The sequence below is a fragment of the Polypterus senegalus genome, chromosome 12, assembly GCF_016835505.1.
Source record: "Polypterus senegalus isolate Bchr_013 chromosome 12, ASM1683550v1, whole genome shotgun sequence".
In the NCBI taxonomy this organism is placed as follows: Eukaryota; Metazoa; Chordata; class Cladistia; order Polypteriformes; family Polypteridae; genus Polypterus; species Polypterus senegalus.
Window position 1 is genome coordinate 122,368,901 of NC_053165.1, and position 24,703 is coordinate 122,393,603.

General features: G+C 40.9%; 1 protein-coding gene across 4 annotated transcripts in view; it reads right to left on the reverse strand.

Moving 5' to 3' along the window:
- Positions 1-24,703, reverse strand: part of ankdd1a (ankyrin repeat and death domain containing 1A) — a 240,330-nt gene that overhangs the window by 14,289 nt on the left and 201,338 nt on the right. For all 4 annotated transcript variants that reach the window (XM_039773347.1, XM_039773346.1, XM_039773345.1 and 1 more), the window contains one exon: positions 8,385-8,480. In XM_039773347.1, the coding sequence (XP_039629281.1) occupies positions 8,385-8,480 (96 nt within the window). The remainder of the gene's footprint in view (positions 1-8,384; positions 8,481-24,703) is intronic.

Consider the following 24,703-nt stretch of genomic DNA (forward strand, 5'->3'; position numbering starts at 1 on the left):
GAACATTCTGCCCATCTTCAACTTTCTGGCAGAGGGTAGCAGGTTTTCCTCAAGACTTTGATGGTATTTTGCCCCATCCATTTCTCCTTCTACCCTAACACCCCAAGAGAAACACCCCCACAACAGGATGCTGCCACCTCCATGCTTTACTGTAGGTATGGTGTGTTGTGGATGGTGAGGTGCATTGGATTTCCTCAAGGTGTACCGTTTGATATTGAGGCTAAATAGTTTGAATTTGGTCTCATCTGACCATAAGACCTTTTTCCACTTGGCATCAGAATCTTCAAGGTGCATTCTGGCAAAGCTCAAACGAGCCGTAATGTAGCCTTTCTTGAGAAGTGGCCTTTTCTTTGCGACCCTCCCAAACAAGCCACAATTGTGGAGCGCTTGTGAAATTGTTGTCACATGCACACAATGACCACTCTTTGCCATAAAATCCTGTAACTTCTTCAAAGTAGCCATTGGCCTCTTGGTAGCCTCTCTTACCAGTTTCCTCCTTGCTCTTCCATCCAGTTTGAAGGGACGGCCAGATCCAGGGAGGGTCGTAGTAGTACCAAACACTTGTCATGTCTTTATTAAGGACTTTACTGTTCTCCTTGGGATTGATAAAGCCTTTGAAATTTTTTTGTATCAATCTCCTGTCTTTTGTCTGTCCACAATTCTATCCCTGAGATCTTTTGAAAGTGGCTTGCTACCCATAGTCAGTTGTTTGCTGTCAGATGCACCACCGAGCAAGGGAATGGTCCAGGAACAGCTATTTATATGCTTCACAAATCACACTGTGTACAATTGATCACAGGTGGAAGAAGCCAGTAACTATGGTGTGCAATGGAAATGGTCATTACTTACACCTGATTGAGTTTACAAATATTGTTTAGGAGGAGGTGATCCTTTATTAATCTCAGTATTTCTTGTTTTTTACTTTTTAAAATTCTTCTGAACTGTGGCTGTGATATCTTTCACTTGGATGTTATAGATTGCATTGGGCAAGTAAAGCTGGAAAAAATATTGGTTTGTGTGTTTTCATTTAAAAAAAATGGGAATATTTTGAAGGGGGTGATTCTTTTCTATACCCAGTATATATACATAGATAGATAGATAATGGACACAGTCACAATTCCAGCAACACACATGGGTTTTATTAAAGCGTGGGAAAGGCTTTTCTTTTGTACCCCACCAATGCACAGTATAAAGCACAGTATTAAGCACACAGCAATGTCTTCTGCTTCCTTCCACCTCTACTGCTCCTCAGGCAAGCGTCTTCCTCTCCCTACTGACTCTGGCTCCCGGAATGAAGGCAGACGGCTCCTTTAAGTGATCCCCGGAAGTACTTCCGATGTCCTGAATGCTTGGCCTGGGAGCACTTCTTGGAAAGACTGAAGCCCCACTATGTAGGACTCCCTAGTCTCCAAAGCACCCCCTGGTGGCACCTACAACACTCAACAAGGTTGAGTGACCGCACTCCAATACCCATGAAACCCTATGGGAAACTGTGGCTCTGCTGCAACCTGGGGGGCTACCATCTATCACTCTAGGGGAGATAATGTCCTGTGAACGTTCTTTACTCCAGTCCTTTCAGTGTCGGCATCTGCCACACATACGTACAGGGTGAGCCAAAAAGAATTACCACAGTACCACATTTCGAATGCTTATTCTACAAAAACACTACAAGATAAATTTCATCACAAAAAAGGGTATGCAAAATAGATTTTTTTCACTCCATTCATCCATCCTCTTCCGCTTATCCAAGGTCGGGTCGCGGGGGTAGCAGCTTAAGTAGGGAAGCCCAGACTTCCCTCTCCCCGGCCACTTCTTCCAGCTCTTCCGGGAGAATCCCAAGGCGTTTCCCAGGCCAGCCGGGAGACATAGTCCCTCCAGCGTGTCCTGGGTCTTCCCCGGGGCCTCCTCCTGGTTGGACGTGCCCGGAACACCTCACCAGGGAGGCGTCCTGATCAGATGCCCGAGCCACCTCATCTGACTCCTCTCGATGCGGAGGAGCAGCGGCTCTACTCTGAGCCCCTCCCGGATGACTGAGCTCCTCACCCTATCTTTAAGGGAAAGCCCAGACACCCTGCGAGGAAACTCCTTTCAGCCGCTTGTATTCGCGATCTCGTTCTTTCGGTCACTACCCATAGCTCATGACCATAGGTGAGGGTAGGAACGTAGATCGACTGGTAAATTGAGAGCTTTGCCTTACGGCTCAGCTCTTTTCACCACGACAGACCGATGCAGAGCCCGCATCACTGCGGATGCCGCACCGATCCGCCTGTCAATCTCACGATCCATTCTTCCCTCACTCGTGAACAAGACCCCGAGATACTTAAACTCCTCCACTTGGGGCAGGATCTCCCCCAACCCTGAGAGGGCACTCCACCCTTTTCCGGCTGAGGACCATGGTCTCGGATTTGGAGGTGCTGATTCTCATCCCAGCCGCTTCACACTCAGCTGCGAACCGCTCCAGAGAGCTGAAGATCACGGCCTGATGAAGCAAACAGGACAACATCATCTGCAAAAAGCAGTGACCCAATCCTGAGTCCACCAAACCGGACCCCTTCAACACCCTGGCTGCGCCTAGAAATTCTGTCCATAAAAGTTATGAACAGAATCGGTGACAAAGGGCAGCCCTGGCGGAGTCCAACTCTCACTGGAAACGGGCTCGACTTACTGCCGGCAATGCGGACCAAGCTCTGACACTGGTTGTACAGGGACCGAACAGCTCTTATCAGGGGGTCCGGTACCCCATACTCCCGAGCACCCCCACAGGATTCCCGAGGGACACGGTCGAACGCCTTTTCCAAGTCCACAAAGCACATGTAGACTGGTTGGGCAAACTCCCATGCACCCTCCAGGATCCTGCTAAGGGTGTAGAGCTGGTCCACTGTTCCGACCAGGGCGAAAACCACACTGTTCCTCCTGAATCCGAGGTTCGACTATCCGACGGACCCTCCTCTCCAGAACCCCCGAATAGACTTTTCCAGGGAGGCTGAGGAGTGTGATCCCTCTATAGTTGGAACACACCCTCCGGTCCCCCTTTTTAAAGAGGGGGATCACCACCCCGGTCTGCCAATCCAGAGGCACTGTCCCGATGTCCATGCGATGTTGCAGAGACGTGTCAACCAAGACAGTCCTACAACATCCAGAGCCTTAAGGAACTCGGGCGATCTCATCCACCCCGGGCCCTGCCACCAAGGAGTTTTTTGACCACCTCGGTGGCTTCAGTCCCAGAGATGGGAGAGCCCACCTCAGAGTCCCCAGGCTCTGCTTCCTCATTGGAAGGCATGTTAGTGGGATTGAGGAGGTCTTCGAAGTACTCCCCCACCGACCCACAACGTCCCGAGTCGAGGTCAGCAGCACACCATCCCCACCATATACAGTGTTGACACTGCACTGCTTCCCCTTCCTGAGACGCCGGACGGTGGACCAGAATCTCCTCGAAGCCGTCCGAAAGTCGTTCTTCATGGCCTCTCCAAACTCCTCCCATGCCCGAGTTTTTGCCTCAGCAACAACCGAAGCCGCATTCCGCTTGGCCAAGGGCAGGACTGGGGACCGGTGGATTCTGGACTCTCCTGGAAAAAGACCACCCTAGCTGGACTGGACACTATGCCCTACAGAGCTCAGCTGAGGGAGGGGCAATGAAATGGGTAGCTGGGATGCTTACCAGCCGGGACACCTACGTAAGGGAAGGACCAGGGGAAGGAGCTTATACAGGGCAATACTTCCCCCGGGAGGACAAAGGGCAGCCCCCCTGGCTTGCTACATTGCCACGGAGCAGGGAAGCTCAACCCTGCTGTGGCCCATGGACACCTCCAGGGGACGTATGAGGAACGGCTGAGCCCTCCTGTGCAGGGCTGCCATCCCAGACAGAAGTGCAGTGGTAAGGTGATCGTGGAACAGCTGGAGCACTTCTAGGTCCTCTATAAAAGGAGACAGCTGCCACAACTCAGGTGGCCAGAGGCGGGAGGAAGGAAGACTGAGCTTGCTGGGAGAGGAGGGGAGGCAGCTAAGAAAGAAGAAGAAGGGACTGATTATTGTATGCTGGTGCTTATGTACTGTGCTGTAGGGAATATTAGAAGAGTTACCTTCTCAACAATGTAGGTAATTTCCTTTGTAAGCACTAGGACTAAGATACAGGCATCATAGCCATCCCAGAACAGTACTTCTGATATGGTCACCGTTGATAAAACAGTATATGGAAATAGTTTTGTGTTACGAGTCTGGAGACTGGCCAACAATAAACTCAATTCAAAACCTATCTCTTTTATGCAAAATTTAACAGATACTCAATAAAATAAACAAAAACGAAAAAAATTACACAACAAGCAAATGTAATATTACAAACACATATGTATGTGTAAAGGATCCATAAATGTGATACTGTAAACACAGATTGCCCTGAATAAAAAAAAATGTAAATTAACTCATGTTGCCATTGGTTCCATCTCTTTAGTAACTCTTTTTTTTTGTTTTTTCTGTCCACCCTGGCCATCGGACCTTACTCTTATTCTATGTTAATTAATGTTGACTTATGTTTATCTTTTATTGTGTCTTCTATTTCTCTATTCATTTTGTAAAGCACTTTGAGCTACATTTTTTTTGTATGAATATGTGCTATATAAATAAATGTTGATTGATTGACCACACCAAACACTATGTACATTAAGTGTAACACTGCTATACAGTACGATCAAGGGAGAGAGAGAGAGGCATGGTAGCACACACTGGCAGTGAAAATCATGTGAAAACAGCAGGACAGCTGTGGTTTCCGAGTCACATTTACAGTGGAAGCCTTATTTTTTCTTGTTCTATAGTTGTATCCAGCAGACGGCATACACCTGGGAATGTAACTCGGCCTCATTCACAACTACCACTAGCACTGAAAGGAATGAAACACTTGAGAAAGAAATACACTTAACTTGTTACTTTAGCATTGGCTTGTCAATGCTAAAACATCTTAAGGAAACAAAGAGAATTACAGTGAGAGTGGGATTCTTTGCTCAATTTCAGTTTACAGCAGCAGCACAATGACTTAGTCGCAGGCTTCATATTTCAGGATCTGATGGTCTATTTTCTCTGTCCACTATTCAGTGTTCTCTGCCACTTAAAGCTGCTATTTTAAAACTGTAAAACTCCATCTATTTAAGCATAATCAGATTCCTAACAACCTGTGCATACTAATTGATCTGTGGATTATATGCTGTGTGTACCTACATGCAGTTTAAGGCTCCATTCAAGTGAGTTTCCTCAAAGTGTACAGCTAAAGGACAGTTGTGTACTGTGGTCCTTGCTCATGCTCCCCTCTCTATATTTTGTATGAATACACACATCTATATATATAATTCACTAAGGCAAGACAAGCATGGAAAGCACGCCGGAAGGTGCGTGGATTCACTAAGCCGCCGACAAGTGAGACACCTATGGCGCACGCAGGAAGGAGCCACGCCCACCAACTCCAAGACCATTGGATACGACGACAACTTACAGAGCCAAGCCCACCAACTCGGACGCGACGACACAGAAAAACCGGCGTCATTTATATTCGTCTGTCGTAGAGGTCACATGCAGCTCCGACCCACGTTGACTTTTAATAGAGGCATGTTTCTTGCGGAGGTGAATCGCCATATGCGGCGCGTAAAACAGTTTGCAAAGGGGTATCCCATGGGTTACTTAAAACATTCCTTTACAACTGACTTTAAAACACAATGAAGTGAGCAGTCTTTAAAAAACGAGTTTTCGGTTACGACGCACGACCGCGTGCACTATAGCAAACTGTTTTACACGCTACATACAGCAATTCACATCCGAGACAAACATGCGTCTTCTTAGATACTCCTGCACTTTGTACACACTCCCCTCCCACCGTGGTCAGGTGTCTTGATGGATTATATATAGAAAGGCAGCCAAAACCGCACAGAGCAATGAAAAGTCTACGTGAGTCACAGGTGCATCTGGACTGTATAAAGACGACAACGACTCGAGTGACGAGTTGGAGGTGGGCACATGAGCAGGCAGTGTATACTGAACGAGAAATCAGCAGACTAGCATAATGGAGGGAGCAGAGTGGATGTTGTTCTCCTCTCCTCCCGTTCCACCCTGAGCGCTGCATGGACAATTGTGTGTTGGTTCGTTCCGTGCATTGGTTAAAACCCAATGATGGAAGCAGTCTTTAAAAACCAATAAGCCCTGTGCCTCTGTTTCATTACTGTCTCAACTGCTTCACCAATGCAGGCCCCGCAACAGGCGATCCGGCGGCGTCTTTCCCATGACCCGCCGGGCAGCCAACCGAGTAACCAAAGTCTTTGGGTTCAGGGGGGAGTATGGTTACAAAGCTGAAACTTAAAGGAATTGACGGAAGGGCACCACCAGGTGTGGAGCCTTTCGCTTCATTTGACTCAACACAGGAAACCTCACCCGGCCCGGACACGGACAGGATTGACAGATTGATAGCTCTTTCTCGATTCTGTGGGTGGTGGTGAATGGCAGTTCTTAGTTGGTGGAGCGATTTGGCTGGTTATTTCCGAAAATGAACGAGACTCCCGCCTGCTAAATAGTTACACGACCCAACAGCGGTCGGCTTCCAAATTCTTAGAGGGACAAGTGGCTTTCAGCCACGTGAGATTGAGCATTAACAGGTCTGTGATACACTTGTATGTCCAGTACTGCACGCACGCTACACTGAATGGATCAATGTGTGTCTACCCGGCGCGGGGAGGCGTGGGTAAGCCGTTGAACCCCATTCGTGATGGAGACCGTGGCTTCCAATTGTTCCCCACGAACAAGAAATTCCCAGTACGTGCGGGTCATACGCTCGCACTGATTACGTCCCTGCCCTTTGTAAAGCCCCCCATGGTCGGGTTTATATATAAAAAAAGCAGCCGGAACCGCAAAGAACAATAAAAAATTAACGTGGAAACCGACTGAGGCGGTGTTTGGAAAATTAACAGTCAATGTGACTCACAGGTGCGTGTGGACTGTACACAGACGAAAGCAACTCAGGTAGGGAGTTGGGGGCGGGCACATAAGCGGGCAGTGCGTACTGAATGAGCGCTGTTCAACCCTGTCCTTCGCTTTGGAAGGAGAAAGCGTGACGGCGCTCCTCCGGTTTTCAGTCACGGACAATTGTATGTTGGTTCGTAGCGTGCATTGTTGCAATGTTACTTTTCTTGGTGGTTTATTAAATTACGGATTTTTAAAATGTTTATTTTTTCCTCTGTGCTTAAAAATCATTTAAAAAGCGGCCTGATTATGCGGCGTTGGCTAGTACAGTAAGTTTGAGCAGGAATCGGGTAACATACAGTATCATTAATCAATTGTATGTTAGAGCTTGATACTCTTAATGACAGACAAGAAGGAATTTAATCAGTAAAAACATTTAATATAAAGTAAACTGCAACAGAAAAATTCTATAGTATAACCATCCATAACTGATTAGCAAGGGAAACAATAAGATTTGCTAAAGTCCACAGAATGATAAACTCTTGACAACCATATTCTTAAAGGAATACTTCACCCAAAAATGTTTTTATTAAATGTTACATGCACAGAAAAAAAAATCTAATTTTTTCATGGAGAACATTTCTGTTTGAATGGGAGCTAACAGTGACCAACTGTGGATAATAGCAAACGATATAAAAATACCCATGAGAAAATATCATGTTACTTACACATGCAAGTTTTGCAAAAATATTGTTAAAGAAACAATTCAGGAATAAAAGTAATGCACAAGCAGGAAGCCCTTTCGTGCAGGTTTGCACTTTTAAATTTAAGTCCCACCTCTCCCCCTCAATCACTGGTAAATAGTCCTCTTATGAAATTAAAAGGATATATCAGGATACAGTGGAACCTCGGGTCACGAACGTCTCGGACCATGTACAAATCGGGTTACGACCAAAGAGTTTGCCAAACTTTTGCATCTGTTCACGAGCACACACTCGGGTGATAAACAAGTCAGTTTCCCTTCCGTTTCCACACATGTTCAGTCTCTCCCTGTGCATTCTCTGTGCAGCAAGTGAGAGAGAGAGAGCGAGAGAGAGGGCTGGTCGAGAATGCAGTTAAAGAATGCACCGGGCTTGTTTTTAAAGAGACTGATTCGTGCATTCTCTGTTCAAGGTTTTCTCAGTGTTATTCAATGTTTTTACATTTAGTTTACTATTACACTGTGCATTCTATGGTATAATTAACTATTTTTTTGCGGTCCGCAACGGGTTAATTGTATTTATATACAATCCTATGGGGGAAATTACTTCAGGTCATGACCAAATTGGGTTGCGACCAGAGTTTTGGAATGAATTACGGTCGTGATCTGAGATTCCACTGTATGTAAAAATAACAATTGAGTGAAACTAAAATTAACACAATTGTAAATATGCTGCTATTGTTTTACTTACATTTTCCCATTTATAGAATCTGTCCGCTTTGATAATCATATCCACAAGATTTACATGATTTCCTCTTGCTGCTACATCCAGTGATGTCTTTCCTTGCTAAAATTGAAACAGAAATGGTATTGATGTCATGCCATAATAAATGCTGTTTTATGATATGAGGCAGTTGCAGAGCTTGACAGGGCTGAATCCTGTCTATGCATCATACTGCTTGGATAGGCTCAGGCCAACCAAAACCTTAAAAATTGGATTAAATATATCTGAGAATACCATGTTAAAATTAGTTGGGAACACAGTAATGCAAGGTTACACCATTAGCAGTTACTTCTCAAGTTGAAGTGTTCTGTGCACATTTGTTTTTCCATTCAATGGGATTTTATAAACAATAATGTCCACCAATGTTTTATACAGTTGGGCAGGAATTCATAAATTCACTGTAGCTATTCCAGTCATCTGCTATCAAGTGTTCAGGCCAAAATGTTTTCTCCACCATGCATTACTTTTCCACTTCTCAAATGTCTTCAAAGAATGGCTGAGATTGGGAAGTCAAAGGATTTAAGCTAGAAAAAATTAAGGTATTATAAATTTAAATATAACAAGTATTGTTGATTTGAAAAATTTGCCAAAGCATTTTCCACAGAAAAAATGCTATATTTGCTGGTGACCTTGGTGCCAAATATTTTCTTGGAAATTCACATTGCAGCTTGCTTAGATTAACATTTTTTCCCCAGCACCCCATGATGACTTTGCAAGGCCAGAATTAAATCACACAGCTGCATAAGCCATGCTCAGAACTTTCACACATGCATACTGTAAGACTGTTGTTAATCTGCTTTGAGCATGATTTTACGACCTGATCAGTACTCAACTCTTCCACTCTGCATACATTTAGAAAAAAAAGGGTGCATTAGCTGACCATGATGAGAATATAACAAGTACTGCCACTAGATATACAGTATAACACTGATCCCTGTGCATGGCAGCATGGTGCAACCTGGCTAATTTGCACTCATAATTAGCGATGTACTGCAGCTAGGATACAAAACAAGCCTTAAAGGAGACCTCCTCCTTCCTCTACCTGAGTCAGAGAACACAGGAGACCCAGTGAAATAATATAATAACGAAAGCTTTATTACTATTTACAAGGCATCTTCTTTATGGAGGAAAAAGTACAAAGCATCTGCACAGATGAATCAGAAAGAAAAAAGATGTTCTAGCTGCACTTAGGAGCTGCAGAATAAAGGGAGCCAGTCTCACACCAAGACACATGGCTAAAGTGTGCCCCTTAGGACTCTGAGGGTGCAATTATATATATATATATATATATATATATATATATATATATATATATATATATATATATATATATATATATATATATATATATACACACACACACACACACACAGTGCTACCTTGAGATACGAGATTAATTTGTTCCGAGACCGAGCTTGTAAGTCAAAATGCTCGTATCTCAAGTCAATTTTCCCCATTGAAATTAATTGAAATGAGATTAATTCATGCCAGCCCCCAAAAAACACCCCAATGTTTTGTTAAATATTTTCAACATAAGAAAAGTGTATTTATAATGAACAAATACTGTATACAAACAAAATAAAACCTAATACATAAAAGAGAATCAAAAGAAATAAACAGATGTTGGCGAAGCTGATTAGCGTATTGTAATGTTTTTTCTTTCACTTCACTTTTGCTTAACTTTACTTTCTTCTTCACTAGTTTTTTCTTTTTTGCCACGCTTTCGTCACTTTCATTCTCAAAGCGTTTCAACAGAAACCTATCCAAGAAGCTTTGTTTAGTCCACCCCTTTAGAATGTTTCTGAAATGAGTTAGGCAAGTGTCATTAAATAGTGCTGCCGCACGATCAGTTGCAACTTTTCCAGGGCGTTTCTTTTAAATAAAGTCAAGTGTTAGGCAAGTGTCATTAAATAGTGCCGCTGCATGACCAGTTGAAACTTTTTCAGGGTGCTTCTTTTCAATAAAGTGTTAGGCAAGTGTCATTAAATAGCGCCACTGCACGACCAGTTGCAACTTTTTCTGGGTGTTTCTTTTCTTTTTCCCACATTGCAAACACTTTCTTTATCTCACTTTAAGAGATAACCTCCTCCACGATACTGATCTCCTGCAGAACCTCCGTATGTTGTCGCATCTGTAGTTCCGTCAATTCCTCCGTCGTCAGTTCATCGGAATGTGTGGCGACAAGCTCTTTGTCAGCTCATATTTTGAATTTTGGCTCGTAACTCAAGGCAAAAAATTGACCTAGTGACAGCTCGTCTCTCAAAAAACTTGTACGTTGGGGCACTCGTATCTCAAGGTACCACTGTATATATATATATATATATATATATATACAGTATATATATATTACTTATTGCTCGTTTGTGGCCATTTATTGCATTTCATTTGTGGTTATCATTTCATCTGCATCTTTTGTTGTTTGAGGCATGGTGGTACAGTGGTTAGTAGTGCTCCCTCACTGCACAGATCACACATTTGGCCACAATAATTGCTTTAACATAGTTGGCAGAGGCTTGCCTAGTCCACAGAGACAATTAGAACACCATTGCATCATTATAATTCAGTTCCTTGAAGACTTCGGCAAAGTTCCTCAACATTTCCTTGTTATCACCGAACTCACAACAAAGAGAACTCTACAGGGTTTGCTGAACACTAAAAACAAGGCGATACTGTATATATTGCATGGTAAAGAAGTGCACTCTGCAGGTATTGAAGAAACAGTGAACCTGTGAATGAGTTACATACCTGTAGTAGAAACTGAGCTCAGTTAAGTTTTTCAAAACAGTAGGCATTCATACTACAAAAATGCATTTGTGAAAGAAAGTTAATGCTTCTACAGTCTCAAAGATTTCCCTTTCTTGGCCTCTCAACTCACTGATTAGAAAACTAAATTATAAGGCACTAGCTGTGCTACCCTTCAACGACAGGTTGAAATCTGAGTAATCAATGTAGATCTCTGCATGAACGTTTGCAGTCATCATGCAATACATTTGTCTCTGTTATATGCCATTTGGTATGGAAGTCATAAAATCAGTGTTAATGTTTGTAATGCGCCTCCTATTAAATTGACAAAAGCAATGCATTTTATTATTAAAACTGTTTGTGATGTGCCATCTTTTGGAAAGACAGACACATACCAAAATTATGGACACACTTATGTTTTTTATTAAGGTGCATATGTTATTCACCCCAGACAAAATTTGAAACTAAAAGGGAAATTATTTGTCAAAATTAAATTCCTTTTCTTAAATGTATTTGTTTCTCATCTCTCAGTCTTAAGGGCATGTTTAATCTTGTCTCCATTACTGACAGGATGAAGATTAGTTCTCTATTGTCTTGAACTAGATAAACAGGTTACAGAGTGTATGGATGTCTGCTCATTCAATTAATATCATACCACTTGCTTTAATATTACTGTGCTAGCCGACACCCACCGTAGCATATGGCGGTGTAAGAATAGGAATGGAAAACGGTGAGAAAGGAATTCAGAAATCAAGAAGAAATAAATACTTCTTGAAAGATGCAGTTGTGAATAGGTGTTTTGGTGGAGACGACAGATAATGAGTCGAAAGATGTAACCCTAGAAAAAGCCACGTACAACTGACTGTGGCTGAAGACTGGTTGTTGTAGATTAATGCAAACGTTTGTCCTTGGGACTTGTTGATAGTCATGGAGAAGGCGAGTTTGAGTGGGAATTGTGTGCGTTTAAATGTAAAAGGAAGATTAGTGTCGGAAGGAAGGAGAGCAATTGTGGGAATGAAGATTGTTTCAGAATTTTGGATAGCGATCAGTTTGCACTCAATAATATTTGTATGTATTTGGGTAACGATGAGTCTTGTTCCATTGTAAAGACCTTTTGATGGCATAATATTTCGGAGGAGCATAACTACAGCTCCCACCTTCAGATGAAGGATATGGGGAGGCATGCCAGTTGCTGTGTAAAAACTCCTGTGAGTATGTTAGTTAATCATTAGGATCGTCACTGACTATAGTGTCTACACTCTTGAAGGTCATTTTTTCACCCTGTATAAGATCAAGAAGTTTGTTGTTAATATGCAGAGAACCGTCATTTGTGACGCTCAGTATTGCTCTTGCAGCAAGTTCTTAGAGAGTCACAGTCAAGAAATTAATATCACCATAAAGTTGAGCAACTGGGTTTTGTTGTTGTGGTAAACATTGAGAAGGTAGTTCTGCCGTTAGTTTTGTTGCATGTATCTTGGACTTCCTGGAAATGTGGATGGTAATATGATCATTTTGCCTACACATATGTTGCTATTTTCAGCATTTGCTTGCAGTGTGTCTGATTGTCCTTTGTATTGTTCTACGTGCAGATCTTGTTGATCTAATCTAAGATTGCTGAGATGCGCGCTCTCTGTTTTAACCTACGCATCTATGATGTACTGTTGAAATAGTTTGTGACTGGAGTGCAAAATACTACATGTATTCCTCATTGCTAATCTGTACGCATAAAATTGGCATTGCATAAGCCTTATTCGCTTGGCGGTTCTTTTATCGGGAACATTTTGTAAATCTTTGTGCCAGCCAATGTCTCCGTAAGGGAATAAAAGTGAGTAAACCATAACATGACATTGTACAAAAACCCGTTGACAGAGAAGATACTGTAGTTCATTTTATAACAAAGGCTTAGGAAGGAGCGAAACCCAAGCCAATGGTCGACAGAGTACCTTTCTGTAGCAGGCTACGGAAAAGACTGCCAGGTGCACACATGGCTGAAGTGAAAGGTCACACGGTCAGGCTAGATATAGGGCGGTGACATGACACAAAGGAGGTCATGAGAGAGGAGCGGGGAATGCTGTAGTTTGAACGAGGAATAGGAATCGAGAAAAGCGGCGTGGGGGTGTATGGGAGGCCTCAGGCAGCATGGGGAAAAGTTTGGAAGAGGACGAATAGGAATCGAGAAATGCCGTGTCGGCTGCGTGTGGGCGGGACCGGTTTTGAAGAGGAGCCGTAGGCAGCATGGGGAAGGGTTTGGAAGAGGACGAATATCAATCGAGAAATGCCGTGTTGGCTGCATGCAGGCAGGACTGCTTTTAAAGAGGAAGCAGGACATACCAGAAGAGAAATACAATGCATCCGGAAAGTATTCACAGCACATCACTTTTTGCACATTTTGTTATGTTACAGCCTTATTCCAAAATGGATTAAATTCATTTTTTTCCTCAGAATTCTACACACAACACCCCATAATGACAACATGACAAAAGTTTACTTGAAGTTTTTGCAAATTTATTAAAAATAAAAAAACTGAGAAATCACATGGACATAAATATTTTTTGCTCAATACTTTGTCAATGCACCTTTGGCAGCAATTACAGCCTCAAGTCTTTTTGAATATGATGCCACAAGCTTGTGACACCTATACTTGGCCAGTTTCACCCATTCCTTTTTGCAGCACCTCTCAAGCTCCATCAGGTTGGATGGGAAGCGTCGGTGCACAGCCATTTTAAGATCTCTCCAGAGATGCTTAATCGGATTCAAGTCTGGGCTCTGACTGGGCCACTCAAGGACATTCATAGAGTTGTCCTGAAGCCACTCCTTTGATATCTTGGCTGTGTGCTTAGGGTCGTTGTCCTGCTGAAAGATGAACCGTCGCCCCAGTCTGAGTTTAAGAGCATTCTTCAGCAGGTTTTCATCCAGGATGTCTCTGTACATTGCTGCAGTCATCTTTCCCTTTATACTGACTGTTCTCCCAGTTCCTGCTGCTGAAAAACATCCCCACAGCATGATGCTGCCACCACCATGCTTCACTGTAGGGATGGTATTGGCCTGGTGATGAGCGGTGCTTGGTTTCCTCCAAATGTGACGCCTGGCATTTACCCCAAAGAGTTCAATCTTTGTCACATCAGACCAGAGAATTGTATTTCTCATGGTCTGGGAGTCCTTCAGGTACCTTTTGGGAAACTCAAGGCGGGCTGCCATGTGCCTTTTACTAAGGAGTGGCTTCTGTCTGGCCACTCTACCATACAGGCCTGATTGGTGGATTGCTGCAGAGATGGCGGTCCTTCTGGAAGGTTCTCCTCTCTCCACAGAGGACCTCTGGAGCTCTGACATCGGGTTCTTGGTCACCTCTCTGATTAAGGCACTTCTCCCCCGATCGCTCAGTTTAGATGGCCGGCCAGTTCTAGGAAGAGTCATAGTGGTTTTGAACTTCTTCCACTTATGGATGATGGAGGCCACTGTGCTCATTGGGACCTTCAAAGCAGCAGAAATGTGTCTGTAACCTTCCCCAGAGTTGTGCCTCAAGACAATCCTGTCTCGGAGGTCTACAGTCAATTCCTTTGACTTCATGCTTGGTTTGTGCTCGGACATGAACTGTCAACTGTGGGACCTTATATAGACAGGTGTGTGCCTTTCCAAATCATGCTCAATCAACTAAATTTGCCACAGGTGGACTCCAGTTAAGCTTCAGAAACATCTCAAGGATAATCAGGGAAACAGGATGTACCTGAGCTCAATTTTGAGCATCATGGCAAAGGCTGTGAATACTTATGTACATGTGCTTTCTCAATTTTTTTTATTTTTAATAAATTTGCAAAAATCTCAAATAAACATTTTTTCACATTTACATTATGGGGTGTTGTGTGTAGAATTCTGAGGAAAAAAATTAATTTAATCCATTTTGGAATAAGGCTGTAACATAACAAAATGTGCAAAAAGTGATGCGCTGTGAATACTTTCCGAATGCACTGTATATATAGAGATATAATGCTTTGCATCTATTGCAAAGCACTCAAAAGTTCACTGAAATATCTACGAGTATAATCTGACAATAGTTTTACATTTTCTTGATCTCGACCTTTTATGTTTCAGTGATATATAGTGCTATACTGTACATGTTTGTGCTTTTTCATTTTTTTCATCATAGGGTGGTGTGGCACAGATGTGTAATGCTTAGTGCTGCTGTCTCATAGCTGATGAAAGCTGCTTTCAAATCCTGTGCACAACAACTTGCTGTATGAATTTAATATGTTCTTACAGAAGCTGATACCTGCCCCAAAAAAATGAAAAAAAAAAAAAAAAGTTATACTATTTTTAAAATGACTGCATTACATTGCAAAATGTTTGTTATTTCACAAAAATGACTGTTTTATTTGTAAATATAATTGCATTATTTTATATAAATACAATTAGGTTATTTTCTACATATGATTGCATTAATTTGTCAATATTTTGATTATGTATGTACAAATTATTTTATAATAAGTAAGAATAGATTTAGAATCCATGGAGTGGATAGTCAAAGTAAAATCAAAGTAAATAAGTAGAAATTTATTTTTAATCTTGCTATTTCTAAGAGATTTTATTTTTAATCAGAACAATATGATACCACACTTGATGCCATTACTTTTTCTTCACAGCTGCAGAATTGATGAAAGTTGAAGAAATCCGTCCATCTCATTTCTGAATCCATCCACCCAGTTTCTGAACTATTTGTAGCAAATAAAAATTACACGATTTTAACGTCAATCCCATCAGCAATTCAATATTTAGGGAGGACTGAATGTTATGGTTGTACATAGTAACAGATATCAAACCATCAATTAAAAACACCCAACAGTGTTGTCTTTACAGTTAGAATTAGAAATAGAATTAGAATTAGAACAATCTAGACGAGAACAGGCCATTCAGCCCAACAAAGCTTGCCAGTCCTATCCACTTGCTTCCTCCAAGAAAACATCAAGTCGAGTTTTGAAAGTCCCTAACGTCTTACTGTCTACCACACTACTTGGTAACTTATTCCAAGTGTCTATCGTTCTTTGTGTAAAGAAAAACTTCCTAATGTTTGTGCGAAATTTACCCTTAACAATTGCTATATTTTATAAGATTAAGGGGTCATTCACACTTGAGCATTATACATTTCGAGTTTTTTTTATTTTTAAAACTTTTAAATTCCATTTGGCAAATGTTTTTCCAGGCATTTTTCAAGAGCTTCTCAAGCGTTTTTGAAATGTTTTCAAATAAATGTCAATGTCAATTTAATTATATAACACATTTAACAGTAGAATTACCAGAGCCTATGAAAAAACTCGTAAATCCGTCCCACCTTAAATCTCTTCTTAAAATCGTTCATAGCTCTCCACCAGCGTCTTTTGTCATCTAAATGTGCTGATAAAAATCAGGCTGCAAGCAGCCGGCTCTTCCATTCTCCCACCGACTTAGAACATGCACAAACTTCTCCCAGCTCATGCCTGATTGATTTTCTGGGAGTGAAGTGGAGTTTTAGAGTGGAAATAATACATCATTGTTTGGAACATATGCATTTCATGTCTGTTCTGTTTCTACAGTAATCTGTGTAAACACATTGTTAAAACAGAAACATTTTTTTATATTCTACTAGTAGATGACAAAATGTAGGCATAAACTGTATAATGTATGAAGCCTGAAGTATCACAGAAATACTTTCACAAAAGGTACAAATCTAACACAACAATTACGCTTTTATTCAAAAATATAACTGCAGAAACAAAAAGCCGCCTTAACATGCGACATTGACACCTGTTTATTATGACTGCCTCGGTGGCGCGATAGAATCAGCTGCTGACTGGGATTCAAAAGGTCGCGAGTTTGATCCTGCACCACTCCATTTTGAGAAGTAAACTGCTCTTAGTCTTACTATTTTAGAATAAAAACATACATTTGATTTCATTTTGTAACAGCCGGTGTAATTTATGATACTTGTAAAGGTTAGCTTTGGTTTTTTTTTTTTTTATTTGGCACGGACATGCTCAAAAAATACATGTGTAATGCCACAAAAAGTGCATGCAGACATGTCCGTGCCAAATAAATAACATTCGACGTTTTAAAGAAATCATTTTATGACACGATTTACCTTTATTTATTTACTTACTTCCTAAAGCCTAAAGTCACAAGTAGTGTGCAGAGGGCATGCTCAAAAATGTGTGTAATGCCATGAAAAGTGCCTGCTGACACTTGGTATGCAAGCAATGGTATGTGCATTCTTGCTCCGATGTAGAAGGGAGCTGAGTTTACCTCTGTTACAGCGCGTCTATGTGAAAACAGCAGTGTCAGATGTGGGGGTGGGGTGTGTTTGGGCTCGTGAACGCGGCTGAGATAATAAAACTGACTAAAAAAAAAACAAAGCTAACCTTTACAAGTATCATAAATTACACCAGCTGTTACAGACTGAAATCAAATGTTTGTTTTTATTCTAAAATAGTAAGACTAATAGCAGTTTACTTCTCAAAACGGAGTGGTGCAGGATCGAACTCATGACCTTTTGATTCCCAGCCAGCAGCTGATTCTATTTCACCACGGAGGCAGTCATAAAAAACAGGTGTCAATGTCACATGTTAAGGCGGCTTTATGTTTCTGCAGTTATATTTTTGAATAAAATCGCAATTGTTGTGTTAGATTTGTACCTTTTGTGAAAGTATTTCTGTGATATTTCAGGCTTCATACATTATATAGTTTATGCCTACATTTTGTCATCTACTAGTAGAATATAAAAAACGTTTCTGTTTTAACAATGTATTTACACAGATTACTGTAGAAACGGAACAGACATGAAATGCGTGTGTTCCAAACAATGATCTATTATTTCCACTCTTACACTCCACTTCACTCCCAGAAAATCAATCAAGGCATGAGCTGGGAGATGTTTGTGCATGTTCTAAGTCGGTGGAGGGATGGAATAGCCGGCTGCTTGCAGCCTGATTTTTATCAGCACATTTAGATGACAAAAGACGCTGGTGGAGAGCTGTGAATGATTTTAAGAAGCGATTTAAGGTGGGACGGATTAACAAGTTTTTTCGTAGGCTCTGGTAATTCTAGTGTTAAAACAACATAGTAATGCTGCAGCCAAAGTGCTTTATAATAATAGAGTAAAAGAAAAAAAAACAATAAACAATAAAACATAAATAGTAATAAAATATATGAACATAAAATAAGGTAGATAATAAATAGAAATAATGTTATATGATCACAAAGAGGAAAACCATCAGTATTACTGAAGGTCACTGAATGCAAGTGAATAGAAATGAGTCTTTAATCTTGTTTTGAACAGTTCAATTGTAGACGACTCCTTAATATGCTGAGGTAAAGAGTTCCACAGGTGAGGGGCAGCAGCTGCAAAGGCCCTGTCCCCCTTGGTTTTATACTTGGTACGAGGGACAACAAGAGACAACTGACCAGAAGATCTAAGCACTCTGGATGGCTGGTGTAAAACACACAGTTCAGATAAATAGGCAGGAGCAAGCCCATGTAAAGATTTAGAAACTAGCAGCTCGATTTTAAAATCAATTCAAAACCCACAGGCAGCCAGTGTAAAGAAGCTAAAATAGGAGAAACAGAGTCATACTTCCTTGCCCCAACCAGAAAGCGAGCGGCAGCATTTTGGACCAGCTGTAACCTGTGTATCAGAGATTTGTTAATCCCAGAATACAGCGAATTGCAATAATCGAGGCAAGAAAAAATAAAAGCATGAGTAGCTTTCTCAAGATTTTTAGAAGATAAAAAAGGCTTTATCTTACCTAATAGACGAAGTTGGAAAAAGCAACTCTTGACTACAGAATTTACTTGTTTCTCAAAAGAGAGGTTACTATCAAAGGTAACACCAAGATTGCGGACTTGAGGTTTGGAAAAGACAGAGAAAGAGCCGAGAAGTCCAAGACCAATTTGGGCTTTAGCTGGTGGACCCACTATAAGCACCTCCATTTTATTTTGATTTAGATCAAGAAAATTATTAGCCATCCAGGATCTTAGTTCAGACAGACAGTTGTGGAGTTGATTTGTTGCAGACAGGAATATAAACCTGAGTATCATCAGCATAGCAGTGAAAAGAAATGTTAAATTTCCTAAAAATCGCTCCAATAGGGTGAAGGTATATAGAGAATAAAATAGGACCCAAAATGGATCCCTGAGGAACACCATATTTAAGAGGAGCAGTAGATGAAAAGAGGAATTTAAAGTCACTTAAAAGTGTCTACCACTTAGATATGACCTGAACCAGTTAAGAGCAGCCTCTTTAAGCCCAACAAGATGTTCGAGCCGCATCAGCAATATTTCATGGTCAATGGTGTCAAAGGCAGCGGACAGGTCAAGGAGGACAAGGAATGCCACATCACCTGAGTCATTTATAACAGAGATGTCGTTGAACACTTTCAGGAGTGCCGTTTCAACACCATGATAACGCCTAAACCCAGATTGGTAGATCTCAAATAAATTATTGGAGTTAAGGTGATTGACCAATTGATTATAAATAATTTTTTCTAGAATTTTAGCCAGAAATGGCAGCTGGGAAATTGGACGAAAGTTGGTTAAATCTCCAGGATCTAATCCTGCCTTTTTTAGGTGGGAACGGACTGCAGCATGTTTAAAAAATGAGGGCACAACCCCCAAACTAATAGAATCATTTATAATCGCTAGTAAAGATGGGCCCAACACATCAAAGGCTTCCACTAAGAGACGTGGTGGTACAATATCGAGGGGGCTGGAAGCTGGTTTAAGGGTGTAAATAGTTCTTTTTAGCACTGAAAGTGAAACTTGATCAAAGGAATCTAGAACAATGTCATGATTAACAGTAGGAAGTTCATAGCCAGTTTGAACAATGCCACGGCGGATAGTATCAATTTTGCTGACAAAGAATGCTAGAAACTGCTCACATGAATGAACAGTACTATTTAATCCCATCATAGAATGAGGGTGAATGGCCGCATTAATTGAATTAAATAAAACCCTAGGATTGTTTGAATGACGGGATACTAAATCGGCAATGGAGTCATGTTTCAATTTCTTAACTTCATCCTGGAAACTGAAAAGAGAAGTCTTGAAAATCTGTTTAGAGATAGTCAGTCCATCTTTTTTCCCCAACGCCGTTCAGCAGTTCGACAGGCGCGGCGCTGTGATCGCGTAGTTTCATTTAGCCAGGGAGCAGGTCTTACCTTATTACTGCGTATCTTGGGTGGAGCAATTGCGTCTAAAACCGTTTTACAGGAGGAATTAAATTTTACGACAGAATCATCGATACCATTATTTTGGTCATGCAAATAAAGACTAGAGAAAATGGTTTTAAAATCAGATATAATGGAAGATATGATAAAAATAAGACAAAAAAATAAGATAATATAAAAATAAGATAAGATAAAAATAAATGTTTTGGACGTAAAATATGATAAGTACCTGAAGTACAGAGATATGTGACATTGTCATTATGAGTTTTACAAAAGCTTATTCTTACCACTCACATGATCTGATCATTTAGTGTCAGCTGGTGAGGAAGATGTTAAGTACATGCATAGTGTATAAGCAACTGACAACAGCTGAACAGACTATACACTCATATACATTTAATCCTGCATGTGTTAAGTAAATTTGATCTGCTCAGTTTACAGTTGCAAAGAGTCAATGAATATTGCAGCAGCACTAGGTGTTCTGTTATTTGACATAGATTAGACATAGGCTTTGGAGCATTCTGATCTAAAGCTAAAATGTTAGAAAACTGTTTAAGTGTAAAGGGGCACTATGATTCAGTGTAGTTTATACATTGTCATTTATGTGCATCAGGGGATCATGTTCCTGGCTCTGTTATAGTAAGACATACCACTCTGAGATGATAGTAGGCGCTTCCGCTAACTGCTATTTACTATTTTGCCCACAGTTCTGACAAGCCATGTTGAGAGGTCAACTAACCCTGTCCACAATGCCCAGAACAAGCCCTGCCCCTTCTGGTCAGATGCTATAAAAGCTGATAGATGCCAGAACTTGCCATCTCACTCTGACTAGATCTTCACAGAGAACAGAGCTGTTGCATAAACTCAACCTTACTCCTTATTGGGCCACTGCTGGATGACTTTTTTGTTGTGCAGTCACAAACTTGTTTAAATTAAAATGAAAAGAATAAAAAAGGTTCCCCAACACTCTTTGGTGACTGTGGCTTGTCTCACCAGTCATAACACATTAAGATTACAAAGTGTTATATATTGGGTGTGGGTTTTTATTTTAAATCAGATGTTTTACTGTATGTGAGCGTGCTAGTTAGACTGGCTAGTAACTCTGCATTCTCTTGGTTTGAGTAAGCATGTGTGTGTTAATGTTCCATGCAGTTGACCAGTGCCCTTCACAACTGGATCCTGCTTTGCATCAAAGTTGCCAGGATAGGCCCAGGCTCACTACAAAATTATACCTGAAATTAGTTCATTACTAATTAACAGATTGGCAGTACACCAATAGACAAATATTGCAAAACTGCTGATAAGGTGGTGAGACAAGCAGGAAATTGGAATTGCAGATGGTGCCCGAAGTGTCTCCTGAGGTCTTAATGTGCTAGATCAGGTAACATACTTAATATGTACCCTGAAAATGGCTACACTGTGAGCTTCTGTAAAAAAATAGCTTAAAAAAATAAGTGGAGCATACCAACGTGGAAAATTACAGGCTTCTTATCTTAACTTGAACCACATGTAATTAATTCATTGGAAGCTATTACTCTCTCTATTATAAAAGCAGCCATTCAGTGCTTAAGATCACGTTTTACTAATATGCTGGAATTATACACAGAAGAAAAAAAGTATTTAACAGCTGCATAATGCATTTTATCTCTTTTGACTTTCAAAAATGTTTGATAAGAGGCATCATGACAGAGTAATTACTGAATAGCAAACAGCAGAAATTAAAAGAAAGGCCGGTATGCACAGTATTTTTTAGATTTGACTCTCACATTCAGCTTCTGACAAATTTTATGAATTGTATTAATGAGTAGTATATAATTAGAAAATATATATTATAATAATACTTGAGAATCCACTATTCTTTGACCACAACTAGAAAGAGTCCTGAAGCAGTTACATGGCCAATGGGGTGTTGGATTTGGATTACTCATTTTGTGGTAAAGCAAATAAGAAAAAATGTTTAAGCTGTATAAATGGAACAACCACTACCACAAAAATACAAAACATATAAACAACTTGCTTACTGGGAATAATTACCAAATGATAAAGAAAACAGAACCTGAAACAAGTATCTATATGTATTTTAAATGCATTTAAAAAAGAGAAAAAATTGTCAAAGTATACAATTCCACTCTATACTTTAAATAAAGTAAAAGCAATTATTACAGAATGAAGTATCGTGCATAAAATAAAAACTTTTACAAGAAGTAAAGACAATGCAATTAATATATGGAAAAAAATGTTCCCACAAAGTAGTTATAACCCCAAACTTAACATCCCATGTGTAACACAACAAAAACAAAAATTGATATTCTGCACATGCCAATGAAACATACAAAAAACACGAAGTGAATATATTGCAAATACTGTGCAAAAACAAACAAAAAATATCTAATATATAAAGCAGATTCGATGTATGCATGTATGTATGTATGTTTGTTTGTCCGCCATACAAATCTGCACCGGGCGTCCGATCGGCACCAAACTGGAGATGGGGCTCCTTTATGACCAGGAGAAGGTCATGGGGTATGTTTGGTTGGGAAAAATGTTTGTGGTGAACCCCAGGGCACCTTTGCACCGACACAATGTTTGGCACACGTCCCCGCACTTATCAACAAGATGGCCGCACGTTACAACAGACGTTCACTGCGGTGCCATCTAGCGGCAGCTTTGGTCTCTGTGCGTCACTCTTTACCCATGTTTCTTTAAATTGCCAAGAGATGGCGGAAGTGTCCAAATATGAGAAGGCTGACTGCTTTGATCGGGTGAAGGGGAACTGCTGTATGGATGTAAAACGTGAACGACCCAGAGAGCGTGACCGGCTGACACACCTGCGTTCCTCACACACACTGATAGTGCTGTATTTCATTCGCCAACGTCTGTGGCAGCATGTTTCAACAGAGACTCGCCTTAAAAAGACAGCATCCTTCCCCCGCCATTTTCCACACAAGCAGCAGCAGCTGTATGTCACTTCTCTCTGTAGTTACCATCACCAACGTCTGTTAGATGGCAGCATGGCTCAACAAAGACGCTCCTTACTGTGTAATAGGACTCGCCTTTGTGTCAAGATTCTCTATCCAAATATTATTGAAGCAACTATCATCAGAGGTTGCACAAGACACGAAGATGTTTTCATACCAAGAATACCACTGATTCCAGATGATTTACCCTTTGATTTCAAACGGCTACAATTTCCTGTTCATTTGGATTTTGCTATGTCAATTAATAAGGCTCAAGGCTTATCAATGCTTTTCACACGGACAACTCCATGTGGCATGTTCTAGAGTGGACAATCCTCAAAATTAAACAAAAAATATACTGTATTCAAACGCTCTGGAATGACCACTGTTATGTTTCTTTCATTTTGGAAATTCAAAGGTTATAGATTCCCGGGCAACGCCGGGTACTCCTGCTAGTATTACAGCCATGGCCAAAATTATCGGCACCCCTGGAATTTGCATCATTTCTCCCAGATAATTGTTGCAATTACAAATGTTTTGGCATACACATGTTTATTTCCTTTATGTGGACTGGAACAACACAAAAAAACAGAAAAAAAGTCAAATCTGACATAATTTCACACAAAACTCAAAAACCGGGCTGGTCAAAATTATTGGCACCCTCAACTTAATATTTGGTTGCACGCCCTTTGGAAAAAATAACTGAAATCAAGTGCTTCCTATAACCATCAACAAGCTTGTTACACCTCTTAACTGGAATTTAACCACTCTTCTTTTGCAAACTGCTCAAGGTCTCTCAGATTTGAAGGGCGCCTTCTCCCAACAGCAATTTTGAGATCTCTCCATAAGTGTTCAATCGGATTTAGATCCGGACTCATTGCTGGCCGCTTCAGAACTCTCCAGCGCTTTGTCTTCAACCATTTCTGGGTGCTTTTTAGAGGTATGTTTGGGGTCACTGTCCTGTTGGAACACCCATGACCTCTAACACAAACCCAGCTTTCTGACACTGGGCCCTACATTGCGCCCCAATATCTTTTGGTAATCTTCAGATTTCATGATGCCTTGCACACAGTCAAGTATCCAGTGCCAGAGGCAGCAAAACATTCCCAAAACATCTTAGAACCTCCACCATGTTTGACTGTAGGTACTGTGTTTTTTCTTCGTAGGCCTCATTCCATTTTCTGTAAACAGTAGAATGATGAGCTTTACCAATGAGCTCTACCTTGGTCTCATCTGTCCACAAGACGTTTGTCCAGAAGGATTTTGGATTCCTCAAGTACATTTTGGCGAACTCCAGTCTGGCTTTTCTATGTTCCTCTGCCAGCAGTGGGGTCCTCCTAGTTCTCCTGCCATAGCGTTTAATTTCATTCAGATGTCGACGGATAGTTCGAGCTGACAC